The sequence below is a fragment of the Lepidochelys kempii genome, chromosome 10 (assembly GCF_965140265.1).
Source record: "Lepidochelys kempii isolate rLepKem1 chromosome 10, rLepKem1.hap2, whole genome shotgun sequence".
NCBI classification, from domain to species: domain Eukaryota; kingdom Metazoa; phylum Chordata; order Testudines; family Cheloniidae; genus Lepidochelys; species Lepidochelys kempii.
Window position 1 is genome coordinate 6,898,693 of NC_133265.1, and position 21,915 is coordinate 6,920,607.

General features: G+C 42.8%; 1 protein-coding gene across 7 annotated transcripts in view; it reads right to left on the reverse strand.

The window, feature by feature from the left end:
• Positions 1 to 1,540: 1,540 nt before the first annotated feature.
• Positions 1,541 to 21,915, reverse strand: part of EPN2 (epsin 2) — a 69,890-nt gene continuing 49,515 nt past the window's right edge. For 5 of the 7 annotated variants that reach the window (XM_073361783.1, XM_073361780.1, XM_073361781.1 and 2 more), the window contains 6 exons: positions 21,764 to 21,856; positions 21,353 to 21,509; positions 14,084 to 14,257; positions 10,905 to 10,997; positions 9,459 to 9,674; positions 1,541 to 5,627 (listed from right to left, as the gene is read on the reverse strand). In XM_073361783.1, the coding sequence (XP_073217884.1) occupies positions 5,290 to 5,627; positions 9,459 to 9,674; positions 10,905 to 10,997; positions 14,084 to 14,257; positions 21,353 to 21,509; positions 21,764 to 21,856 (1,071 nt within the window). In that variant the 3' untranslated portion in view covers positions 1,541 to 5,289. The remainder of the gene's footprint in view (positions 5,628 to 9,458; positions 9,675 to 10,904; positions 10,998 to 14,083; positions 14,258 to 21,352; positions 21,510 to 21,763; positions 21,857 to 21,915) is intronic. The other 2 variants (XM_073361786.1, XM_073361785.1) reach the window with 2 other exon arrangements.

Sequence of the window (21,915 nt, forward strand, 5' to 3'; positions counted from 1 at the left end):
AAGGTCATCAGCAGGCAATGCCAACACTAAAGACAGGATAAATACAAAGGACCACGAACATGGGAAGCGCATCGGTTGCAACTGATGAAGTGAGCTGTAGCTCACGAAAGCTTACGCTCAAATAAACTGGTTAGTCTCTAAGGTGCCACAAGTACTCCTTTTCTTTATGGGAAGCATGGTTCACAAGAAATTGCAGAGCTTTCGACAGCTGCTGATGTGAGAGTGCGCATCACACCCACCCTTGAATCTCCACTGATTATTGCACATTGCAGAGTCCAGTACAAAGTTCAGCTTCAAGTTGCTGCATAGACTCATGCCGACCTTTCCCTCCCTCCTCTATATCCCTCTTGATCTTGCATCTATCTTTGCTTCAACGTACATCTGTATTACCCGACCCCCTGGCTTGCTTGATAATACTCCTTTTAATCGCACATCGTGTGTACAGTGCAAGCACGGGGACTTGGAAAATTTTCTAGGCTATTATCCACTATGGATTTTCTATCAGTAAAGGCTCTGACAAATCCAGCAGGTTGCCTTTCTAACTTACAGGTGCCATGTTAATCAGACCAGTACTCCATCTAAGTCCCATACCCATCCTCAGCCACAGGGATATGGTACTGGCCACGGAGAAAGGTGCATGCTGTCCAAAAGCGGACAATTCTGGAATAGCCTGCCAATACGGGCAGTTTTTTCCTACTTCATGTTACAGAGTGGTTGGCTTGTGCCCCTGAAAGATCCCTGGCCCCAATTCTGTGAAAACAGGGGGTTGGACTAGGTGACCTCCTGAGGTCCCTTCCAACCCTGATATTCTAGGATTCTAAGGCTTCATCAGACTTTTAACATTTCATGCTCAGTATATGCAGAACTATTCAGGCCTCCTCTGATGTAAGTGAAAGTGTTTAAAAGCTGGTGCTATTTAGAATAGCTTTTAGCCACGTGGCCGGGGCCAGGCTACCAACATTTCTGTTTTACTGGATTACCAAGGACTATCCGCTGAATCTGAACGAAATGAGGATGGTCTCTTTAAAAAAATACTCATTTTTCCCAGGGCTTGCTGCTTCTGACCATGAAAGGGACCAGAACCTGCAAGGGAAACCAGACTCATAACTATGAGAACTATTACTCTAAACCAGGGGTTCTCAAACTACGGGTCGGGACCCCTCAGGGGGCTGGCGAGGTTATTACATGAGGGGTCCCGAGCTGTCAGCCTCCGCCCCAAACCCCACTTTGCCTCCAGCATTTATAATGGGGTTAAATATATTAAAAAAGCGTTTTTAATTTATTGTGGGGGGGTCACACTCAGAGGCTTGCTACGTGAAAGGGGTCACCAGCACAAAAGTTTGAGAACCACTGCTCTAAACCGTTGTTAGATATAGCTTGGGATCTGGATTTTTACCTTAGGCTTTTCAAGGTCGGATCCAACCCATTGCCTTCCAGGAATACTGGACCACATCCTAAAATGACATCCTTTTAAAAACGTATCCCTTTTAAATAGGATGCGAATGCTACACTTGAGCAGAAAAGGAACGCAACTCTAGGATATAAGCAATACAATTTTAATTCTGACCCTTCGCCTACAACCCTTTGTCTTTCCACTGTTCTGATGGCATTGTTAAATATCACATTTGTGTGACATCGCTAGGGAAAAAAATGACACAAAGATACGGAACATTATGGTGCAATAGTACAAACGATAAATTATATTTATACAGTAAATAATGTCAATAGTCAGCACAAATTCAAAAAAGCAGCCTGCTCCCAGTATTATGAAACCAGTTTGGTAAATATTTCAATTGTAACACTTGTAAAGGAAGCGAGTTTTGTGAGATTCTGCTGTGAAAAATAAACCGTATATTTCTCCACAATTTGTGCAATATTAATACATACAGTACACATTAGAAACGGCAACAGTAAAGGGAAGATTGATAACAAAAGCGGTCTTAGCTATGGGACTTCAAAGAGACTGTAAACAGCACAACCCACTATGGTCTCCCTTCCCGGTCCCCTCAAGACATTTTAGTTTTTACATAGTATAAAACTGAATAAATAACTGAGCTTATTTTTGGGCTTAAAATTATACCAAGATGCTTTTACAAAATAATTAACACTATTTATGTTTGGTCAATTTGACCAGTAAGGCTATTCTGGGATACTAACAGTTTAAATGAAAAGCACCGTATTATCTGGCGGGGGGTGGAGAGGGGGGTGTCTGGAGAAATGAGAGTGAGATCAGGTACACATGATGTGCTCCATCAAAAAAAGAAAGAAAATCAGTTTAATCACTATTCAGAATGTGACCATGAAATGGATTTAACATTCTGGACACAACCGATGCTTTGATTGGCTAGGGCAAAAACAACCTTTCATCGCTGTTTATAGCCACCGGTATGCATGAGATCTTTGCAGACGCAGGTATGCCTACTATCGAAGAAACAAAAAGATATTTACCAAACCACCTGCGTGGTCTCATTTTTATGTGATTTCGTATCCCAACACACACTTCAGGCTGGGGATCTTAAGGGCGTTAACGTCCTTGACTGAGGGCTCTGCAGCACCATGAGACGTGCTTGTCACTGCTCAGACGGCGTGCCTGGCCACGGTGTATTGTGCAATGTATGTAAAAAGTAGTATCACTCCTACAAAAGCGGGCTGGTAAAAGCTACAATTTGCCACTCGGCAGCTTTATTCAACCAGAGCATGTAAGTTCCCTACCAGGTCCGTAGTAAATTTTTATCACTCCAGGAGGGTAGCTCATTACTCTGAGCTGCAGATGATTTTAAAAGAATTACAAATATGACCAGCTCCATCCTGCCTCCAAACGAAGCTATCTAAAGTCTTTCAGAGGTTGCAGTCAGAACCTGTTGACTGAATGGATGCTGCCCTCATCTACACTTGGCACATACAAGCAACTGACTGACCGAAAGCCTGGGAAAATATCAAATGAACTAACTCCATAGCTGAGAAAATTAAACTGAAAACAACATGGAGTAAATCTTGCCCAGACCAATTGGAAATTTTTTTTTTCCATTTGCTTCTATCACAACCCAATAGCAAGAATTATGCCCTGCCCGGCCTTTACTGATTAATAACGTCCAAAAAGTCTTTTTCCTTATTTTGAAAGACAACACGGACAATTTGTTTTTGAAGATTTTCTGGGAGTGGACAGTCATTTTTCCTCCTACATAAAATATGAGCAGGTTAATATTCTGAAACCTACTTGTAAACCCAACAGCAACAAGAGGATAGAACAATCTGCATAGAAATACCCATGCATTCAGCTTTCCATACACTGAGATCTACTCCAACCTACACATCTAAAATGTGTGACTGTACGCCGGTTACGCTGGTTTTTGAGCCAGTTTTACTCTGGCAAAAGTATACAAATCCAGTTCCTTTCACACCAGTCAGTCCTTCCTTTATATGGCACATTAATGTGGGCTGTTACAATCCACATAGTATAATTACATCAGAAAGTGGAGTTCTGCCATTAATTTGTTTCAGCTTTTTTGTAATCCAGGGAAAGGCCACCAAAAAGTACATCAGTTCATAGGCAGAGATGCTCCAATTGAAGTTACAAGCTCTAGGACATTCCCCTAAATGTGCCCGGTGTATGTTTGCATACCATGTGAAAAGAGAGCTTTTAAAATGTTGCCATCTTAGAGAAGGCCAGGTTTATGCCAGTAACACTGACTGAAACCTGCGCACCGTTTAGTGCTGATGAATCCAAGACATGCGAGTTAAAACTCTATCGTTCAAACTTAACAATTGTCAATGGAACCAGCCATTGGCATGGAGTGCACCATTAGTTAAAAACATCAGCTGGTCAGATTCATGAGTCACTTTCATAGACTTAGAATTTTTAAAATGTCAAGAAGTCACGATTACAACAGGGAAAACAGCCTCATGATTTTCTTAAAGAGGCTGAAGTTTGTCCATTTTGGTAATCGTGAGAAAATGGGGAGTGAATTAAAGGAAAGGCAGCATTAGTGTTTTCTAAACATAGTCTTAAGTAATATGTTCAAATTCATTTCCTCTAAAAAGTAATTAGTCATGAGAATTTGTTTTAAATGTCATTATAAAGTCTTAATTCAAAAATAAAATATTTTAGTGTTAATCTTCCCTTTTACATTTTCTTTACAGAAACAAAGAGCTAAAACCATAAATAAAAGGAGGGCATTAACCCATAAAAATGACATTGGCCAATATCTTAATTTTTCAGCCTGACCTGATAAAAGTCTATCAAACCTAGACAGTTAAATAAGAACCACATTATAAAAATTAGAAAAAAAAAAGACTATTCGGTTATTCTGCAGACTCAAATATGAAACTGTACTAAAAACAAAATATGTGCAAAAGTATACAAGAGTAACTGCATATAGCAAGGTTAAGCCTGAATTAGTTTTAAAGCTTGCCCCAACGAAACTGAATTCAAAGTTGTCCCGATGTATTTTGTTTTTCTTTCATCTCACATTGTAAGTCAAATAAAAATAAAATACACACAATCACTTCCAAACGAAGTCACTACTGGACAAGCACAGAGCAGAACACTCATTTAGCACGAGTGCAGCATGCCACTCACGGGAAGTTCCTTTATAGTCCTTAGATAGTAGTGTACAATTCAACACTGCATACAACAGCACACGTTATACTTGACAACTTGAGAATTTTCTTCAGCTTTTTTTTTTTTTTCCTTTCGAGACAAGCTTGCTTTCTCAGTCAAACTGCCGATCAGAAAGCGGTGAGATTTTGTGTTGCAATGTTTAATGCGTAAAACCAGACTTCTGGGCCCTCTGCTAAGAATAAGGACTATGGGTGAACCAACAGTCTAGAACTGTATATAGTTATGTGCAAAAACATTCACTAGCACTCCCAGTCTCAGGTCTATCATATGAACATGGGAAATGACAGATGTAGGTAATAGTAATTTTAGGATCCAGCATATTATCTGACATCTACAAAATAGCAAATGGAGTTTAAAATGGCAGGTTCTCCCTAGAAAGTGTATTGAAATGGTTAACAAAGTAACAAAATGGGCATAATCTAACTTTGGTGAAAAGTCTGAACATTTCATGTAATGCTCAACAAGCCAAAGTAAGGTACCGTCTGTAGCAAAGACTAGATTTAGATTAACTGGTAAGTATAGACAACTCTTCAAAGTTCGTAACTGTAAACTGCAAATCTACTTCCAAGTCGCTTACACGCCGTTCAGTCCAAGCAGATCCTGTTCGTTTTTCCCCAAAGACTTCAGCTTGGAAACATTATGAAAAGAAAGTTCCTTCGATTGGGTTTTTATAGGAGGAAAGGATTAGTTGTATTTGTGGGCTGGGATGCCGATGGAGGGATTCCCGTACTATGAAGAGGCTGGGTCATTGATCCTGCAATGCTCATGTTCATCCCCTGGCCCATTCGAGTGATAGATGCCATGGTGCCCATAGCTGGTAACGGCGCCATTCCCACAGCCACCGGTGCCATGGAAGACAGAGGTATTGGCTCCATGCTCATTGCTGGCACAGCATTAAAAGAAGGACTTGTGCCCATCACGGGACTTGCTCTCATCTGATTTAGTGTGAGGGGCTGGGGCTGATTCACTTGGAAGGGGTTGATTGGAGTTGGTGCTGTAGCTGTCCCTAGTTTGAAGAGAGAGAAAAAAAGAATGCAGCTTCAGAAAGGTCAAGGTTTTGCAGGCATGCCATGTATATTTACAGATAATACTGCCCTTCCCCTCCCCTCGGAAAAAAAAACAACCACCCCGAAAGAACAAACACTTCTAATGTAAAAGAGATTTTCAATACCATTGACATATACTGGGCCACATGTCTCTCTCAGTGGCACAAATTCCATTTACTTCAGTGGATATATAATTATAATTTGTCCCACTACATCTTTAAGAATGCCAGCAGAATACCACAACACCGATGGGTAGTCTTCTGTAAGACGAGCTGTACAAACAGATTCTGAATTCATCAATCAGGAGTGTGCCTGAACATGACATTCTGATGATATATTGCAACAGATAATTACAGGTTATTTTTATTAGTTTATTGCACTTTGGCTACTGTACATTTGTTCTCCCTCCCTCTCCTCCCAAGATTTCAGCCATTTCACTCAGTTTAGAAGCTGTTCAGGTATTTGGCTCTGAGATTTGTCAGGAATTCATAATGTAAACAAGCAGTTTCCGAATTACAGTAAAGCTGGAAAAAGCAAAGAACTTTCCCAGCAATTGAAGTCTTTGAACCACTGCCAACACTATACATTCTTTATGCCATAGATGTTTAGACTTATTTGGATGGCCCAGTGAACCCGAGTAAACTTTTTCTAGCAACTGCTAATGACAGATATGACAGCTGAATAGTGCTAAGCTGCTCAGAACCATTGTTCATGATTCTGTTTTCCCCAATATTTTAAGGAATTTCATAAACAAATATTTTTAAAAAAATATTGAAGACAAATGACCAGCATTTTAAATAATCTTAACGCACAGCAGGTTACCACATACAGAAGTTTCAGTGCACAGAAAGATATTAAAGTAAGCGTTTTCTTCTATTTGTTTACCGTGGCAACACCACTTAGTCTTTACCATAAAGAGTCATAAATGCTACTACAGTACAGGCCTTTTTGCAGGAGAACTACAATGGCAGATTAGTTTCCACGGGTTTCTTTTTGATCAGCTGAGGGGACGACCTATTTATGGCACCGCCATATCCTACTGAAATGTGGACTGGAGTGAGCACAACCAGGCTTCGCCTCCCCTTAACACAGTTTGTTTGCACTCTGGTACTGCTGGCAGCATTAATGAAAACCGTTATTTCCCATGTCATCAATAAAATTGCCTGAAGAACGGTGCCAGGGCTGTGGGGAGAGACTGAAGACAAAAACAGATTTTGTAGCGAGAGGCTAGTGGTGAAATCTTCAGGAGAGCTTACGGTCAGGTCTACACTTCGAATCCGGCCGCCACAGCGCTTCCGCGACAACACTACTGCAACAGACGCTCGGGAAGGAAGGTTGTCCATAACTCAGAAACGTTCGTAACTCTGAACAAAACACAGCTCCAGCAGGTCACACTTCAGGCCAGGTTCCAGAGGCAGCTTGGCAGCTTCCCTGCAGGCAACTTCTTGCAGGGCAAGTTTGTCCTCCTCCCGAGTGGGGTGGGGGTGGGCTGAAGGTGAAAACAGCATGTCCCCCTCCTGGGGGGGGGGATGGGGTGGTGACATGCAAAAACAGCCTCCCAACCTCCCCCCAGCCAGGGGAGGGGGTGTGAAAACAGTACCCAAAACTTACAGGAAAGCAGTGCAGACCCCAGTGCTGCTCTGGCTCCCTTGGGCTGGCAGCGGGGACTCTCAGTTTTGCCTGTGAATCTCAGCATCTTCAACTCCTAGCTGTAAGTGGGTGCCCCGTGCGTGCAGTTCGGGGTAGGGGTGGGGACAGGCAGCTCAGATCTGCCTACCTTTAAAATGCAACACAGGCACAGTACAATATTTGCTTTTGTGTGTGTGTCTCCGCTGCTGCCTGATTGGTTACGGCCGGTTTCACATGGTGTCTGGTTGACTGGTCAGTCTGGAACTTGTGGTGTTCGTATCTTTGAGGTTCTACTGTACGCCAAGAGGAGAGCTTCTCTCATTGGCATAGTTAATCCACCTCCACGAAGGCGGTACCTCTGTCGATGCGAGATGCCCTCCCATTGACGTAGCACTGTCTACGCCAGGGGTTAAGTCAGTCTAAATGCTTTGCTCAGAGGTGTGGATTTTTTACATCCCTGAGAGACGCCGTTATACCGACTTAAGTCTATAGTGTAGACCTGGGCTGAAGCAATCCAAGTTTCTAAGTCCCATTTTCAAAAGTGCGTTGGGCACTTTGGAACCAAACAGCTTGTGATTTTGGAAGTGCATTAATGTGTTGTGCATTAATTGGTCTGCGTAAACCCTGCTGGTGTGCACTCAGAGCTCCCTAGAGGGCTTTAACAGTGCAATATATTTTGATATTTTAATGCAATTCAGAATTAAGAGGGCCACAGGTATATTCTGCGCGAAAGAGTCCAGGCTTTCGGTGGGGTTTTTTGTTTGGTTTTGTTTTTCTTTTGTTAGGTGGGGGGTGATGAGCAGCATGCAGATTATACCAACAATCAATGCTCCAGTACTGTGGACTATATTTCAAAATGATTTCATAACGCACTCATCTTTTTTATTTTTGTTTTTAAAAGAACACTGACTATAATCAGCCAGGACTGGCCCAGAACAATATTGAGTATGCCTTGCTGGAACAAGCTGGGTGGAGTTCTACACCAGTAGAAATGGCAGAGAAAGAAGCATGTTCTCTAGAAGTTAATATCTAAACACAACTTGAATTGATGCTCACTTCGTCTTTGCCTTTAGGATCCAGCGTAGTATCACAAGTAATATCTAATGTCTCCTACGAAGGGTGCCACCTTCACCTCGCAGGGGATGGAGTATATTTAGTATGCCTTCATCTCTATTTACTATAGCTCTTCCATGTTTTAATATAGCAGCTTTTAATACTTTTGATTGAATATATTATTTTTAGCATTTATGTTCACGTTTGAGAGGAACAATGCACACATGGCTAGCCAATGCCTGCTCAACATGTGCAACTCCCACTGAAGTGGATAGTTTCTCTCAGGATCCAGCCCAACAGGACTAGACTAAGAATAGGAAGCAATTATTAGGGCTTAGGATGATACAAACAATAAAGGAGGGCACTAGAATTTATTATTTGTGTAACAGGAGTGCCTAGGCACGAGCCAAGATAGGGGCCCCACTGGACTGGGCAGCATACAAACTCAGAGTACAAAATTCCCAGCCTCAAAGAGCTTCTGATATAAACAAACAAGATGTTTGAGGGGAAACAGGCAAAAAAAAAATTATGGAACTACCATGCAATTTGTTGCCATCACATTATTCACTATGCTTGTGTGTTCTACCGCTTCCCTGTCCTATGCCTGTCTTCTCTATTTAAACAATATGGACCCATTGTTTCTTTGTATTCCTACATTTGTTGTCTGTTGTATTATATACCTGGATTGTAAACTCTTAGGAGCAGGGACTGTCTTTTTGTTCTGTTTTTGTATAACACCTAGCACAATGGGGTCCTAGTTCATGAATGGGGCTCGTAGGTGCTACAGTAATACAAACAGTAAATAATCATGAGAGTTGAAGTCACTGCCCCTGCCCCCAAGATAACACAGCAGAGCCAGGAATAGAACCCAAGTCCTTCCATGTATCAATCCATGACCTTTCCACAAGACCATGCTGCCTCTCCCTCCTAATTGCAACAGAGCAAGTCCTGCTGGAAAAAGTAGTCTAGCATGGCAAGCAAAACAGGAAGTACAAGACTTAGATTGAGCTATGTGCACCAGAGGTGAGCAGGGTTTCTTCTACAAGAACAAATTTGGAAGACAAGATTAAACAAAGTTATATATTGGAAAGGGATGTACTGAGCCGTACCTGGAGCTAAGAATGGATTCAATGATGGAACAGGTTGTGGTGGCTTAGACACCAATGAATCCAGATTCACCAAAGCTGCATTGGGCCCCAAGAAAGATTCGGGGGTTTTCCGAGCTGCACTTTGTTTGCTTGATGTCATGTTCGTGGGCTGAGAATCAAAGAGATCAGGACTTGTTGTACCACTATGCTGGGATGACAAAGTGGAACCCGACTCAGCTGTAACAAAAAGTCAAGAACAATCTGTTAGGTTCACAATGTTAAATGCTACAATTTACTAAAACCAGTGATCTGGCTGTTCACAATGTATTATAATCATGCAAGACAAAAAAAAGGCTGATGAAGGAAGCAAGTGATTTCATTCTATTACTAAAAATATACTCTTGAATCTGATTTTATACTATAATTTTGTTTAAATTGCCAAGTATGTTTTACACTTTTAGCAGGTTGTTAAATATATTAAATCCTAAAAAGAAAAGGAGGTGAAAAGAAGAAAAGAAAAGAAGTGAGCTGTAGCTCACGAAAGCTTATGCTCAAACAAATTTGTTAGTCTCTAAGGTGCCACAAGTCCTCCTTTTCTTTTTGCGGATACAGACTAACACGGCTGCTACTCTGAAACCTGTCATTAAATCCTAAGTATCCCACAAAAGTGTAGAACAGCAGAATTACAACTGCAGTGTAATATAAACAACGCTTCTACCCAACTGACCTTGACATCCTTCTTTAGTGTGCTGTGATATAGACACGAATAAATAGCCTCTATGGAGAAGATATTCATAAGCATCAGAACTGTGGCCTCTGAACTATCATCTTGGTATATTTTTTCATTCAGTGTTAGCCATTTCTCAATTGCCCGATTTCTTTTAAAAGGGGGACCTGGACCAACGCTGAGCTACGTCACCAATCTTACAGAAGGTGCCCCTTATAAAGAGGTACAGAGTCTCAAAGCATTTACATTTTTGAAGTCTAGCAGTTTCATTTTCATTAAGTGAAATACAAACTTCCACATGAGTGGACTTTCAGTAATTCTTCCACTATTGTTGAATACAAGTGTTTCCATGTCTATTTGACAAACCATCTCTCAGGTTACTTTGTTTCCTTGCCTCCTTTCACGGCCTTCACCCAGTCACCATGACTCACACCGAAAACACGTGCGGAAGATACGGTTTAATTAAGCGTAAGTCATTGTGCTCAGTGCAGGGGTTACAGGATGAAACTGTATAGCCTGAGCTACACGGAGGTCCGGCTACATGGCGGTAACAACTGGCTTTTATTGCTACATTATCTGCAACAATTGCAACAAGTTCTACCTACTCCCCAGTTTGAACTTTTCCACTGTGAAAGGTGTATCTTGTTTCTGTCATAAAAAGATTAACAGTTGGTTTAAAAACCTGTTCCTAAGATTACCAACAAAACTGCCCGTTTGCCAAGCATTCATTTGATCCGTACCTGTCTTTTTGGAATTCCGAAGGTTATCAAATTCAGAAAAGTCATCTTTCCCTGCACCATTCAAATTACTGAAAAGGCCAAACGACGTGCTTCCTGATCAGGAGAACAAACGACACCTCTCGTTAACAGATCTTTACCTGCATCATGTCCAGTACGATTAAAAGCAATTTCTAAACCACTCATTACTTGAGAAACCATTTCCCTCTGTGTCCTGTCATGGCCATTAAAGGTTCAGCTGGCATTACCCCAGAGACCAAACTCTTTAGGACTAGTAGCAGTGCATTTTCAGTATTTGGCCTTTACCTACGGTACAATCTTCCTCTGATTTTTCATGATGGAGGGCCTTCAAGGCACATGTAATTAAGTGTCTTTAGGTTGTAGTGGAGATGGTCAGTGATTTTACTGCCCAATATAGAAGGTAGCATACATATTAACTAGCTGAGCAATCAAGTGGTGCATCCAGATGCTGTGGGGACCGGCATCACAAATTCTATGTAGTACTGGAATTAGAAGCATGGATATAAGCCAGTGATAACAAGCAAAATGGAATGTAAGTGTGGCCATACTTGGGATAAGAATTTGATTCCCAAATTCAGCTTCTTGTTTCACAGATTAAAGGGACTGGGAGGGCAACAGAAAAGATGTGCTCAGTACCTGGCGTAGATAAGGTGCTAGAGTGCTAAGCAAAGGGGAGCCTAGCTTTACTCTGCAATCAGTGAAGAAGACACATTCACTAGATGTGGAAACACCTTTAGCAAAAAGGAAGGGAAAAAAACCTATGTAAATAAAGAGTAATTATATTACCCCAAACCTAACAGGGTTGGAATTTGAAAGTCACTTTTTAAATAGCTAGCATTAAGCTTCATTACATTTTAAATCATCACAATGACACTTAGAGGCGTCTAACCAATCAGCTCACAGAGATAAATTATGAAGACAGAATACAAGTAAAGATTTTGTATTGCAAATGTTATTTATCTCCAGCAAAAAAGAGAAAGTTATAAAATATCTTTAGTCTCATGAATTTTACAGAATTATTTCTAAAACATTCCATAAAAAGCCAGACATGATCTTAGATTAGACATGATCTTGACATCATTCCACATACACATCCTTAGTTTATTATAAAATGTACAGAGATGAATGATTGGGTATGGGTCCTGCTTTTGAGCAGGGGGTTGGACTAGATGACCTCCTGAGGTCCCTTCCAACCCTGATATTCTATGATTCTATGATTGCAAAGAATTCATTTAGCACAGAAAGTCATGGCACCCATGCACCCCCCCCCATCCCTACCCCCGCTATTATGGTTATTGGGAGCAGTGTCACAAGGGATAAGCAAGGAGTTGCAGCAGCACCTTCTACACTTCGTTACGTAAGAATTTACAGAGGGAGCTTTTCAAAGGCCCAAAGGGCAGGTAAGCACTGAACTCCCATTTGCGCCTTTGAAAACCTCCTCCGCAGAACACTGGATGCTGATCAAACCCTGAACTGTCAGTTTCCATCTACAGAGACATCCTTCTGCACAGCAAGTCACCACACTGAAAGCTTCAGAACGACGGACATTTTCAAATTGTTTTAATTCTCTGGTTTTTGGAAACTAAATGTTTAGCTAATTAAAGAGCAGACCAATGGCAGCAGTGCAGTCACAGGTACATGGCTGAACTGGGTGGCAGGTGTACATAAAGTAAAGACTGGAGAGGATGTGAAAGGGAGTCTGGAGGAAAGAGCCACACAAATGCAATGCTCTGACTCAAAATAGCAGCACTGAAATGTCTGTCCTAAAGTCTATTATATACTCCTGAGGATATTCTGCGCCTAAAAATTTCACGCACAATATTTTAAAATTCTGCAAATTTCGTCAAATAAATGTGGAGGCTCCAGCATAGCATTGGAGAGCACAGGCCACTGGCTGCACAGAGGTGGGAGATCACTGTGCAGCTTTCCCCTGGGACACGGACTCAGCGGTGAGGCTGCACCCAACCCCGACACAGCGCAAGGATGGAGCTGGACCCAGAAACACCCCAGGGCCCTGCCCCTGTGCCAGGTGCACCAGGTGTGGGCAGGCAGGCTCAGCAAGGCAGGATCCGAGTGCAGAGGGGCTTAGCTTGGGGGGATCCAGGCGCGGGTTGAGAGGATTCTATGTAGGGCAATCTAGGTGTGGGCAGGTGAGTGGGTGATCCAGGTGCGGGGGGACATATGGATGAACAGGGGCTTGTTGGGGGATTCTGGGTGCAAAGGTAATGGGACTCTGCAGGGGGGTCCAGGTGAAGGTGGTTGGGACTCGGGGGGTGGGGGGGCTGAGTGGGGGGATAGAGCTCAGCGGGGGGGCTCAGTGGGGGTGTCCAGATGTGGGGGACTGGAGCTCAGTGGGGTTGGGATTCAAGGGCAACTGGCTGGGGCTCAGTAGGGTGGGGTTCTGGGTCCGGGCGAGGGAAGTGAGGCTCAGTGGGCAGGTCTGGGTATGAGGGGGTTGATGCACAGGGATTGGACAGACGGGGGAGCAATTCCCTGTATAGTGACCCCTCCCCCTGCAGCTGAGGAGTGATGGGTGCAGGAAGCGTGGGGGGGGAGGGGGGTGGAGGAGGAGTTTGCAGAGCTTCCTACAGCTGTGGGAGAAATCTGACCCGGCCCCGGATGACGGGCAGGGGAAGAGGAAGTCCCATCTCCCCCAGCCCAGCCAGGACTAGCAGCTGAGCCTGGCACAGGGTAGGAGCCACCAGCCATGTCTTTCCCAGTCTCACCCCCACCCCACAATGATTTACCTCTCTGCCGGCTGCCCTGGGCACCTGAAACATACTGCTGGGAAGGGTCACATGACCGCTTTTGTGGCTTCCCTTTGCTTCCACGTCAGAAAGTCATTTTTCTGCCGGGAAACAAGGAAATCTGCGGGGGGCATAAATTCTGTGCATGTGCAGTGGTGAAGAATTTCCCCAGGAGTAATTATAGGTCTTATTTACTTTGAAATCCAGTACTACAAGTCCTTCAGTGCAACTGTTTCTTTTACCCACTCCATTTAGCAACTGCCCACATCTCACCTTAAGTTAGTCAATGACTAGAGGCTGAAAAAGTAACTCCCTCAGTACAAACAAACAAACTTTAAAGGCATGCACACTTATACCACAGGTTCAGTACAGCCTATTTACTGGAAAGGATGTCAAATGTAAACAGTCTCTTACCAGAAGTGGAAATAGGTTTGTTTGCAGCTGCTGGTCCCCATGGATCTACAGTAGCTTTTGTTGCTACAGAGAATGACTGAGAAGGAGCCCAAGGGTCTACATTTTTGGAGAGAGACTGAGTAGTGGATCCAGTTGGTGCTCCCCATGGATCAACAGAAGTAGCTAGCTTGGCACCTGCAACAAGAGACAGTTGAATCACAGATCAGACATAAAGTCACTTGGAAAAGATTTCCTAGACAATTAATTGTATTAAGTTATAAACACTCCCTCTGCAAAGTAAGCACTAAGAGAAACCTGTGAAAAATCAGACGCTGTGTTACATCAATTTTGCCGTGCTACAAGTACAGACAACAACTTTCTGTGGAAGACTCCTAAAGAATAAAAGTAAGCTCCCGCTTGAAGATTTAATTAAACGTGCAGCAATTTGCTTTCAGGGCAAACTGTCACTCACCAGTAACAGCCGTGTTAGTCTGTATTCGCAAAAAGAAAAGGAGGACTTGTGGCACCTTAGAGACTAACCAATTTATTTGAGCATAAGCTTTCAGGAGCTACAGCTCACTTCATCGGATGCTTATGCTCAAATAAATTGGTTAGTCTCTAAGGTGCCACACGTCCTCCTTTTCTTTTTGTCACTCACCATGGCACAGAATTATTGTTCAGCTTGAAAGTGACATATTAAATCACAGGTTACATTTAAAATAAACTCAAGGGAAAGATCATTTCTATAAGCCATTATCTAAAAGAAACCAAGGACGCAATGTAAAAACTTGAAGTGTTCAGGGAAAAACCTACTTAAAGGCTTAAAATGAGCCATTCTGAAACTCTCTCCCGTTTTCCACCATATTTTAATTTTGTAAAACAAATCCTTCAACTTTCTCTGAGCTACAATTTTTCTTCCCCGCTTGTGATCACTATTCTTGCCATAGGCCCTCTCTAAATTGTCCCCATCTGTTTCCAAATCATCCTCTCTGTTCTTTTCCCTACTTTAATGACTACTTTTGGCTGTAATTATCCATCACCATCAATACAGATCCCTTCTCTAAGGTTTTATTCATATGCAAGTTCAGGACTCTTATTTTTAATGAAAGATACCTACACAGCACGTTTGATCCACCCTATTTCAGTGCATGATGATTCAAGCCTGATTCTTCACTCCCACAGAACAAAACCCCCAAATTATTTATATTTCAGTAAAACCTAAAGGCCCCAACCAGGGGTTGAATCGAAGACAGAGTCCCTGCCCTAAAGAGCTTATGATCTGACAAGACAGACACAAAAAACAAAACAGCAGTGTGTTGAAAGTAAAGTCATATTTCTTGCTATTATCATCCTCACATAAACCCCCTTTCCCTGCCAACCTCCCTTGTGATCAAATGCCAGTCAAACTTCTTCACAATCTTTGCTCAGCCCAAGTGTCCTCCTTCCACCCTCCTACATCGCCATACAAAAACAGGTTTCAGAGCAGCAGCCGTGTTAGTCTGTATTCGCAAAAAGAGAAGGAGGACGTGTGGCACCTTAGAGACTCACCCATTTATTTGAGCATGAGCTTTCCTGAGCTACAGCTCACTCCACCGGATGGTTAGTCTCTAAGGTGCCACACGTCCTCCTTTTCTTCATACAAAAGCACTCAGGCTCAAATGCAGGTCCCACTGAAGAAGCCAAACTTGGGACTTCAGTGAGGCTGGGACTTCACCCTCAAGTGAGGGCTACACTTTACAGCTCTGCTGTACCAGGAAAGCACTTCTAGTGTACATGTAGTTTATACCAGCAAACCTGCACTTTCGCCAGCATAGCTCATTCCAGTCCTCTCCCCAAAAGAGAAATACGCTATACTGGCAAAAGCAGCTTTGCTGGTATAACTGTGTCTGTATTAGAGGTTTTTGCTCTATGCTACGTTGGTCAGAGGCCTCATCTCGTCAAATGCCTGACTGGCATAGCTATGCCAGCAGACATCTATAGTGTGAACCTGGTCTCAGGCTCAATCCGAGAGGCAAAACAGCAAACTGCCAGAAGTCTGAAAGGCCTGCTCTTGGCTGTGTCCCCTCCCCCATAACGAGGGGTGGTGGTGAAGTGTGAGATTCTGCTCAGCACTAGAAAGAGCAGGCAAACAGACAACCAAACAGTATTTCCCCCCCTACCAACATCACCTCCCCATCTCCCACAAAACAACTCAATTCCACCTCTCACTTGCCCAGACCCAGTACTTGCTGCAGACCTCCTACCTATCTGCAACAAGCAGTAGCAATCAGAAAGAGCAGCCCCAGCCCTTCCTTTGATGTTTCCTTTTGGAGAGGCATTACTACAGTTTCACACAGTTTTTAACAACGTTCTCTGACAGTGTATACAAGCATCACAAAGAGATCAGTATTTATGATGCAGCCACCGACTCAACAGGAGCACTTTGGTGCCTAGGAGTCATCCTTATAGTCTGAAGATTCCAAGGAGCATCTTTAAGGAAGCAACACTTGGCAGCAAATGTATTGTAGGGCAACAAAAATGATTAGGGGACTGGAACACATGACTTATGAGGAGAAGCTGAGGGAACTGGGATTGTTTAGTCTACAGAAGAGAAGAATGAGGGGGGATTTGATAGCTGCTTTCAACTACCTGACAGGGGGTTCCAAAGAGGATGGATCTAGACTATTCTCAGTGGTAGCGGATGACAGGACAAGGAGTAATGGTCTCAAGTTGCAGTGGGGGAGTGTTACGAATTACACCTGATAGGACACGCACACCAATGCTACGAATTACACCTGATAGGACACGCACACCAATGCTACGAATTACACCTGATAGGACACGCACACCAATGCTACGAATTACACCTGATAGGTCACGCACAGTTCGAATCTAGGCTGAGGCACAGAAACAAAGTCCACAACTGCAGAGTACCCAAAAGACACTAAGTTTATTACGCTCGAGCATGGTGCCCCCTGCTAGCCAGGGGGGGACCCTGAATACAGATTATACAAAGGTTATATACTTTTTAGCAAAGCATGTTGCCCTCGTGCATCGGAAACCTTAGCTAATAAACAAACCCTTGTCTTATCTACCACCTATCCCTGCTTGGTGCATTCCTCATGCTATTCTAGTATGTTAATTACACAGCATGGTCCTAAAGCCATGCATCAGTAACTTTTATTATCAGAATGGGAGGCCTCACATCAAGGCCAAGAGACAGGGAGTTAGAGACTAACAAAAACCAGATACTGGGAGTCAAGGCAGGCTGGAGACAAGGAGGAGGATTTTCACAGGGATTCAGTATCTAAGGATCACTCCTCCTGGTGTATGATGTGCTGGCATTTAAACAAAGGTGGGACCCAAACCAAAATGGAGTCACATGTGCTAACTTTTCCTTAACAGGAGGTTTAGGTTGGATATCAGGAAAAACTCTTTCACTAGGAGGGTGGTGAAACACTGGAATGCGTTACCTAGGGAGGTGGTAGAATCTCCTTCCTTAGAAGTTTTTAAGGTCAGGCTTGGCAAAGCCCTGGCTGGGATGATTTAATTGGGGATTGGTCCTGCTTTGAGCAGGGGGTTGGACTAGATGACCTCCTGAGGTCCCTTCCAACCCTGATATTCTATGATTCTATTAGATACATGCCTGCACTCAGCATGCAAGTATGTGAACGGGAACCCCAAACCAAAAAAATTTTACTTACCAGCCCAAAATAATAAAAGCAAATAATTTTGCTTTTATATCACATATCCATATAACCCTTTAGGAGTGATTATCTCCAAGTTAGAATGTGTGTTCTCATACACCCTTTTTCCGAAAACTAGATTTCAACAGAGACCAAGTATAAAAAGGAAACTAATGTTTTAATACAAGAACAGGACAGAGCCACTCTTGTAGTAGACAGCTGTATCTCAGTTCACCTTGTTGTTTCAGTTTATAACCAAATCCTCAGTTTAAAGAGCAGCACCATGAAAGCCAACTAGGAAACAAGGAGATGAGCATACCAGCATGAGTTCCGATTTGCAGAGTTGTTAGCTCACTTTCATCAACAGGTGGCATCTTTGTGTTCCATCTACAGCACAGGAAATGCTGAAGGGCTCTATCGGAATACGGCTACTCTCATTCCAGCATTTACACGTCCTTCATCTGCATTGTGTGGTGAGTTACGATTGATGATGCCATGCAAGAAATGCTAATGACACTACTCCGGATAAACGGAAGCTTTCAAAAATGTCTTTTGTTCTTTCATAAGATAGATCACAAAATTAGAGCAGTTGTAACTAAGAGCATTTAGGAAGCTACCTTCCCCCACCCCTCTTCCCTCTACTGAACTGTCAAAGCATAGTTAGGCAGGATTAAAATCCTCTATTTTAATGAGTCACTGTTTTACTAGCAGTCAAGATTCATAAACCTGACATCTTCAAGACTATCCTTGGGAGCCAAGTAGTTGGAAAGCAAGAACGAGGAGTTGTTATACATGGCATTAATAAAGTTGGGAGCCAAGGACAGGAAACTCAACAGCTGCAGCTAATACCATCCACTGACAAGTTTTTGCTTGTTTCTTAAATCACAAGGTTGATGTAATTTTTCCTATTAAAAAATAAAAAACAGTCTCAAAACCCCAGAACTTTGATTGACCTTTTCTGATCTCATGTTTTACTGCTCGTCATAGATGAAGATGCAAACTCTGTTTAAAACAAAATAATGACCCAGTGGCTAAGCAGCTGCACACAGTGCTAAAATGAGAAGACATCGATGCTTCAATACTAAGCGCTCTACCTTGCAACCTGTAGATCAGCTGGAGATGATTGCTATCGGGACTTCCTGATCATAGAGAAGGGAAGAATGAGGAGAAAAGTGATTTTTCCTACCTGTCAATCAGGTTTTGTCTACCATCACTGAGGTCACATAACCTTCTGTGGGATCTTGATCACTATGGCAGGATGGGAAAAGGGGAGACTTTGGCCAACAGGGATGTCCTGAGGGTTTATGGTGTTCATTTGAACCCCCCAGGGCACAAAATGAACTAGTGGTATCTGGCTCCTGTCCCAGATGATCATGACTTGTACCCATACGTTTGAAAGATCTGTTAGCTAATTCACCACCACCTGGTCAGGAGGCCCTGATCAGCAAGACATCTATGAAGGGGTAAACATGAACTTCCTCATGCCTGAGTGCCACTATCAGGACTATCAGAACCTTTACAGATAGCCCTCTTTCCATGAGCCAGACTTATCCTGCTTTGTCCCTTTTGATTTTTAATTGTGTTTCTTAGGAGTCCTGTGTCTCATATAAGCCGAGGAATAAGAGGGATGGTCTTTTCACTTTTTTTTTTTAAATTTACAGTGGCACTGGGCATTGCCTTTTCTCCCTACACCCAATAGCTGAGTCCTCTGGGTCGCATTCAGAATGAGATACGACACGGCTGGCTTTTTAGGGAGTCTTGGTATTTTTGCTTTTATTTTGTTGGCATTTCAAAGTCTACTGTCTTGTCCTAATGGAGATAGAGGGGCTTGAGGCCTGCAACGAGGGGATCTGGAGAAAGGAAGGACTCTAGCCCATGAATGGAGATTCCAGAAGATAGAACGCAGGCCTTTGGTTTCAGGTTGGAGAAAACAGCCAACAGATTATGGCTACTGAAGCTGGCTGCAGGTGGTAGACCATCTGAATAAGAGCCAGATGCGTAAAATATGTGGTTAACAGCTGATATTGGAAGAACAGAAGTGGGTGTATAATGGCAGAAGGGGATACCCAACACGTCCCATTACTGGTACTTGGGATTTTTTATGGGTTTGAGCTGTTTAGTTACCAGTTGCTCTGAGAAGCAGATGGAGTGGAATAGACAGTGGGTTAGGACTGCAGCCAGGAGCAGTGGCTGTTACAATGTGGCCCTCAGCAGTTTTACATCCTTTCACAAACTGTCTGCTTCCTTCATGCCCCGGGGAAAGGATTAAGGAGGAGAGCACCTATAGCTAGCTCTCCTGGATCTCTGAGCTAGACTAATTTGGTTCCTGTCTGAGTCACTCCTGGCTGGATTGAAACCATCTAGATGTCCCTGGCTGCAGATTACAGAAAATGCAGAGGCCCCCATCAATGCTGAGGGATTTCCAAAAAAGCAATCCTTGGCCTTCCCCTGCTTTCAGGGGTTTTCTGCCATTCCCACATATCTTTGTATTTCTGAACCTCGGTGAACAAATCCCATCCAGAAAGCTTCTGGGAAATACATCCTCCACCCAACTACATAGCTCAGCAAATCAACCCAGATGATATGCGTCAGAATTTTAACTAGTAATTTTTAAGGGTCATTTGTTTTAATTAATTTTCCCCCACAACATTCTATAGAAGGGGATCCTGGAAACAACTGCCTGCAGCTGAGGAGGCAGAACTAAACTATCGGGCACTTCAGGGAAAGGAAACGCTTCTCTCTGCCCATGCTGTCTGGATCTGTCCCCAAAGATGAATCTGTTTGAAGACTCATTGTAAGAGCTGTGGACGCTCTCATATAAAACAACTCCTCTTTGGACAGCCTGTGTGTCTCTGGGCCTTGAAAGCGGATTACCAAACAGGCCTGGCAAATCCAAAAGGATTTTGCTGGGAGGCACACTACAGAGGCAGCAAAAAGAATAGGGAAGACACCCAGAAAATTAAATATGCAGCCCTCTAACATGAGCAGCTTCGGATCTTCCACATCAAATACATATGCATTTGGATTTAGCGCTCAAGTCAAGAAATCTTCAGTGTTTCATAAAGGATTAAAATTAAAATAGATTTAAAGTTAGATTTCACCCAGTATAGTTTTGTTGATAAAAAAATAACTTACTTAGACAATTTAACTGATTTACTATTGACTCTATGTCAGTATAAACACACTTTTTCATTAAGAACAGTAATAACACATTGTAATTCACTGCTTGTGGACTGCTAATTATAGCAACCTGACTTAGATGCCTGTCACTGTCTAATATAGTTTCTGAATCTATGATGCTGAGCACAACTACAAGTCAGAGTATGAGTATCTCCAGCATGAGAGAGACAGTTTCTGCTGCCAAGGGAAAAACGGAAAATCAGTTACCACTTCCTTCCCTTTGGGGTATGAAACCTAACTACAGTGGCAAAAAATCAAACTAAATGGATTAAAATTTCCATTATAGTTTTCTTTTGATGAACTAAGCTATCTGAAAAATTAACCACATTAGATCAAAATACTTACGTTATAGAGTATGTCAGTCCGCCCACATATAGAAAATCTTGGACAGAGTCAGCACCAAAAAGGGTTTTTCAGCACTACTTCTGGCAGTGTTTATTCTTACCAAATGATTGCCATGGGTCAGAGGTGGGAGCTGTAGCTGCAGATCCTCCCCAGGGGTCTGTTTGGTTTGCTCCAGCTGTGGGTCCCCAGGTTTCGGTTTTCTGAGGGGCTGGTGCTGATGAGGGCAGTGCATCCATGAGATCCAACAAAGTTGTATGCTGTTGGAAGAAACATTTTTTAAGCTTTAATAAAGAGGACTACATTACCCTGAGGTAACATGCCCATCGTGTCACAAAGCAATATTTTGTTCTGTTACACACCCTTGATCAGCTGCACGGTCTTTAACCTGCATGGATGAATCTTATCTACCACAACAAAATCCCAAAGCATATACGGGCCCAGATTAAGCTATATTTGATTGTATTTCATCATTTTGCAGCATAACCAGGAATTTCTTAATTGAAGGCACTACCTCCTTCTTTTTGGGAATTTTAATTGTGTCTCTGCGACTCTCCTCCAGAGCCATCTGTAATCTCAGATCATCTCCGCGTCGGAGGCGCTCCTCCTGCAAAGGAAATCAACACTGTTGATACTGACTGTTGGGCTAGACTGTTCCTTTAAAAT